Source organism: Dipodomys merriami, unplaced genomic scaffold (assembly GCF_024711535.1).
Source record: "Dipodomys merriami isolate MVZ:Mamm:240054 unplaced genomic scaffold, mDipMer1.0.p SCAF_78, whole genome shotgun sequence".
NCBI lineage: Eukaryota > Metazoa > Chordata > Mammalia > Rodentia > Heteromyidae > Dipodomys > Dipodomys merriami.
In genome coordinates, this window is record NW_027206379.1 from 6,179,717 (window position 1) to 6,183,640 (window position 3,924).

The following is a 3,924-nucleotide window of genomic DNA, read 5'->3' on the forward strand; positions in this document are numbered from 1 at the left end:
GCTGGAACCACCTTCCCAATACAAGGTGGACTTGAATAAACCGGAATTGCCTGGTTTAATCTGTAGGCGAGGCACAGAAAGGCATATAAATCCTTGTGCTTGTCAGTGTCATGTTATAACAAATATTGGAATCGGTTGCCTTGGTGTTTGGTTCTGGAGTTTCCTGGCAGGGGTCTGGTGGCTCCATTCCTGCAGGGCCTGGGAGGGACACCTGGCAGAGCCTTCACAGCTGAGAGGCAGGAAGAGGAGGAGAGGCTGGGCTCCCAGTGACCGGCGAGGTGAAGGTCCTGCGGAGCTCAGGCCAGGCCGGCGGTAAGCGAAGGACATCCTGTCTGCTGGAAGGTGCCAGCGAGCGGAGGCCTCTCACGGGGTGGCCCTGAGAGGACGATTGTTACTTGCTTCGTCTGGGCTCTGAGCCTCAGTTTGCTGTCAGGTGTCCGGCACAATTACTTCTCTCTAACAGCGGACCAGGCTGAACTGAGGCCTGAACTCTGGGCACTGTGCCTGGCCTTTTTTTTGCTCAAAGATCGCACTCTATCACTTGAGCCGCAGCTCTGCTTCCAACATTCTGGTAGTTAATTGGAGATGACTTTCCTGCCTGGGCTGGCTTTGAACCACGATCCTTAGATCTCAGCCTCCTGAGTTTCTAGGATTACAGGCGTGAGCCACCAGTGTCCAGCTTTATTTACACAATTTTTATATCCTGATGGAGATACTAAGTTAGTTTATAATAATGCTGAATAAGTGAAGGGAACAGAATCAGCTTCCTGATCCCACCATTGTGTAATGATTACACACGTGAGCCGACCAGACTTGCAGAGTGGAGCTTCCTTCAGGCAGCAATGAATCCATCAGTGCAGAAGCCTTCCGGAACAGTCTGCTCCCTCCACCCAGGGCTGCTGCCCAGTGAGAATCCCACCCAGTTGCAGCCCTTCGGACTCTGGCTCCTGAGGAGTCTGAGAAGGACGTTCGAAGGTCACAGGTTCCTGAGCGCCAGCCAAACCCTGCATCACCTCCTCTGCCCACACCTCACCATCAAGAGCACACTGCCCCCACGGGGGTAGAAAAATTACTAATTTATTAATTTTTATGTTTGTCAGTCATGGGTCTTGAACCCTGGGCCTGGGCGCTGTCCCTCAACTCTTCAGCTCAAAGCTGGCGCTCTACCATTTGAGCCACAGCACCACTTCTGGCCTTTTCTGTGTATGTGGTGCTGAGGAATAGAACCCAGGGCCTCATGCATGCGAGGCAAGTGCTCTACCACCTCTCCAGCCCTGGCAAGTCTTATGCTAAAAGGAACTCTGTGGGAAAACTCAAAATAAGAGGGAGAGAAGGCTCTTCAAGGAAATTTCAACCTCTGACACTGAGAACACAGCCCCCTGGCCGTCACAAGCATGGAGCAGCTGGGCTCCAGTGGCTCACCCCTGTAACTCTAGCTATGTAGGAGGCTGCAGTCAAGCCCCAGTACCAGCACACATACACAAAGAGAGTGCTCAAAAGAACAAACCACGGTCACAGCAGTGTTCTGTAACAAATATGAAGAGAAGACATTCCCGCCTGGCCTCTGGTTGCGGCTGTGAGCCAGAGTGGCCAGTGGGTCAGACAGGGTCAGGGCTGTGAGCCAGAGTGGCCAGTGGGTCAGACAGGGTCAGGGCTGTGAGCCAGAGAGGCCAGTGGGTCAGACAGGGTCAGGGCTGTGAGCCGGGGTAGCCAGTGGGTCAGACAGGGTCAGGGCTGTGAGCCAGAGAGGCCAGTGGGTCAGACAGGGTCAGGGCTGTGAGCCAGAGAGGCCAGTGGGTCAGACAGGGTCAGGGCTGTGAGCAGGGGTAGCCAGTGGGTCAGACAGGGTCAGGGCTGTGAGCCGGAGAGGCCAGTGGGTCAGACAGGGTCAGGGCTGTGAGCCAGAGTGGCCAGTGGGTCAGACAGGGTCAGGGCTGTGAGCCAGAGTGGCCAGTGGGTCAGACAGGGTCAGGGCTGTGAGCCACAGTGGCCAGTGGGTCAGACAGGGTCAGGGCTGTGAGCCAGAGAGGCCAGTGGGTCAGACAGGGTCAGGGCTGTGAGCCAGAGTGGCCAGTGGGTCAGACAGGGTCAGGGCTGTGAGCCAGAGAGGCCAGTGGGTCAGACAGGGTCAGGGCTGTGAGCCAGAGAGGCCAGTGGGTCAGACAGGGTCAGGGCTGTGAGCCGGGGTAGCCGGCGGGTCAGACAGGGTCAGGGCTGTTAAAGCTCCTCATGTCTGGTAGGTGTAACAAGACTGTGTGGAAGATGCCGCTGACACATCTGCAAAAACTACGTGTGTTCGATGAGCCAAGTATTTTGGGGGCTGCCAGAAGTTCAAACTCCAGGTGAAAGGCTGCCTGCTGCTGTCTTTTCCTGCTGGGTGGCCTGAGCATTGTGCTGCCCTAAATAGTGCATTTCTTCCAAAATGGAAATGGGATCTTTGTGTGGATATCTGCTAGCCCATTTCTTCTTCTTCTATATTTATCTATCTCTATCTCTCTATATATATTTTCTAGAAGTTGATATTAAACACTAATCTAGTTGTCCTTTTCATTTGAGCTACAAATTATAAATTACGTGCTAATGATTCTTAAAAATTAAATCATATAAACTGATTTAAACAAATTTATATTAAAACAGAAGTTATCCACTCTCAAAGCCCAAGGTGTTGCAACCACATCACTACACTTACTGTCATTTGTGCAGTGGGTTTCTCTTGCTATTTAATCTCTTGGGTGACTAAAGCCCATCTTTGCAAACTCCACCCTCACATCAGTGAGCTTGAATGGACTTCCCTGTTGCAACGTACAGCCCTGTGATTTGTCTTAAGTTCACCAATGTGCGTACAGGAAGCAGAACTATCAGAAGCCACTGAGCCAAGGGAGGGCCGTCCTAGCCCAGCATCCATCCTGTTCTCGCCTGCCCGTCGCCACGCACACTTGTGCACTCTTCTTCCTCTCGACACAACGCGCTTCGCACAGCCAGGAGATGCAGAAGGGTCAGAAAGAGCTCTCGGAGCTGGGCGTCCCCCCCAGCTCTGCCCCCACGGTGACTACAGCCACCGTGATCAAGATGCCCCACGATGTCTCCACGCCCGATCACGTGGTCTGGTCCTTCTTCAACACGCTCTTCATGAACACCTGCTGCCTGGGCTTCATCGCCTACATCTACTCTGTGAAGGTATGTGTGGTGCTCGGTGTGGGAAAGAGCAGTGGTGCAAAGAGCACCAGGGGCCAAGAAGTACCACGTGCTGGGCACCGCTTGCGGTGTGTGTGGCTGAGTGTGTGTGTGTGCGTGTGCACGCGCGCGCGTGCGTGCTGACTCTTCACAGGCAGGAACAGGATGAGGCTGTCTACGGACCCTTAGGCTCAATGTTGGTGCCTGCTTTCAGCCTAGACAAATTCTCCATGAAGCCCAGTTCAGTCTGCAGATAGTGGCACTGGGCTGTGTGGGCTCACGGGCTTGGCCTTTGGGTGTGTGGGCAGCTGGCACTGGGGTCTCTAGGACAGCTGGGTGCGTGGAGGGGGTGCCGGACGGAGGGATGGAGCCGCAGTGGCAGGAGCACCGGGCGCCTGGCTTCCGCCTGCCGCTCTAGGGGTCGTAACCATCCACTCTCTTCCAGTCTAGAGACAGGAAGATGGTGGGCGATACAGTGGGGGCCCAGGCCTACGCCTCTACTGCCAGAATCCTGAACATCTGCGCCCTCATCATCAACATCATCGCCGCTCTCATCGTCATCATTACGTTGGCCGTTAACGTTGGAGCAGTCCTGAGAGGAATGGGCGTCTAGTCCATCCCCGCCCTTTCCTCTCCTTGGCCGGCCCCTCACCTAGCCCCCCATCTGCCACCCCCCACGGCCGCTGCCATGTCCGCTTGCACCCCACCTGCGGGGGGAGGGCGGTGTTTCAATAAAGCACACGTTTCTGA

General features: G+C 54.9%; 1 protein-coding gene across 1 annotated transcript; it reads left to right on the forward strand.

The window, feature by feature from the left end:
• The first annotated feature begins 2,836 nt into the window (after positions 1-2,836).
• Positions 2,837-3,924, forward strand: LOC138818750 (interferon-induced transmembrane protein 1-like). Its single transcript, XM_070009837.1, has 2 exons — positions 2,837-3,177; positions 3,620-3,924. The coding sequence occupies exons 1-2, from the start codon at positions 2,986-2,988 to the stop codon at positions 3,785-3,787; spliced, it is 360 nt and encodes a 119-aa protein (XP_069865938.1). The 5' UTR covers positions 2,837-2,985; the 3' UTR covers positions 3,788-3,924.

What these genes read in the sequence shown, in the direction of transcription:
- LOC138818750 (XM_070009837.1), top strand. Translation starts at nt 2,986, where the DNA reads ATGCAGAAGGGTCAGAAAGAGCTCTCGGAGCTGGGCGTCCCCCCCAGC. An exon ending in CCTACATCTACTCTGTGAAG is followed by an intron (nt 3,178 to 3,619) that starts GTATGTGTGGTG and finishes ACTCTCTTCCAG; the next exon opens with TCTAGAGACAGGAAGATGGT.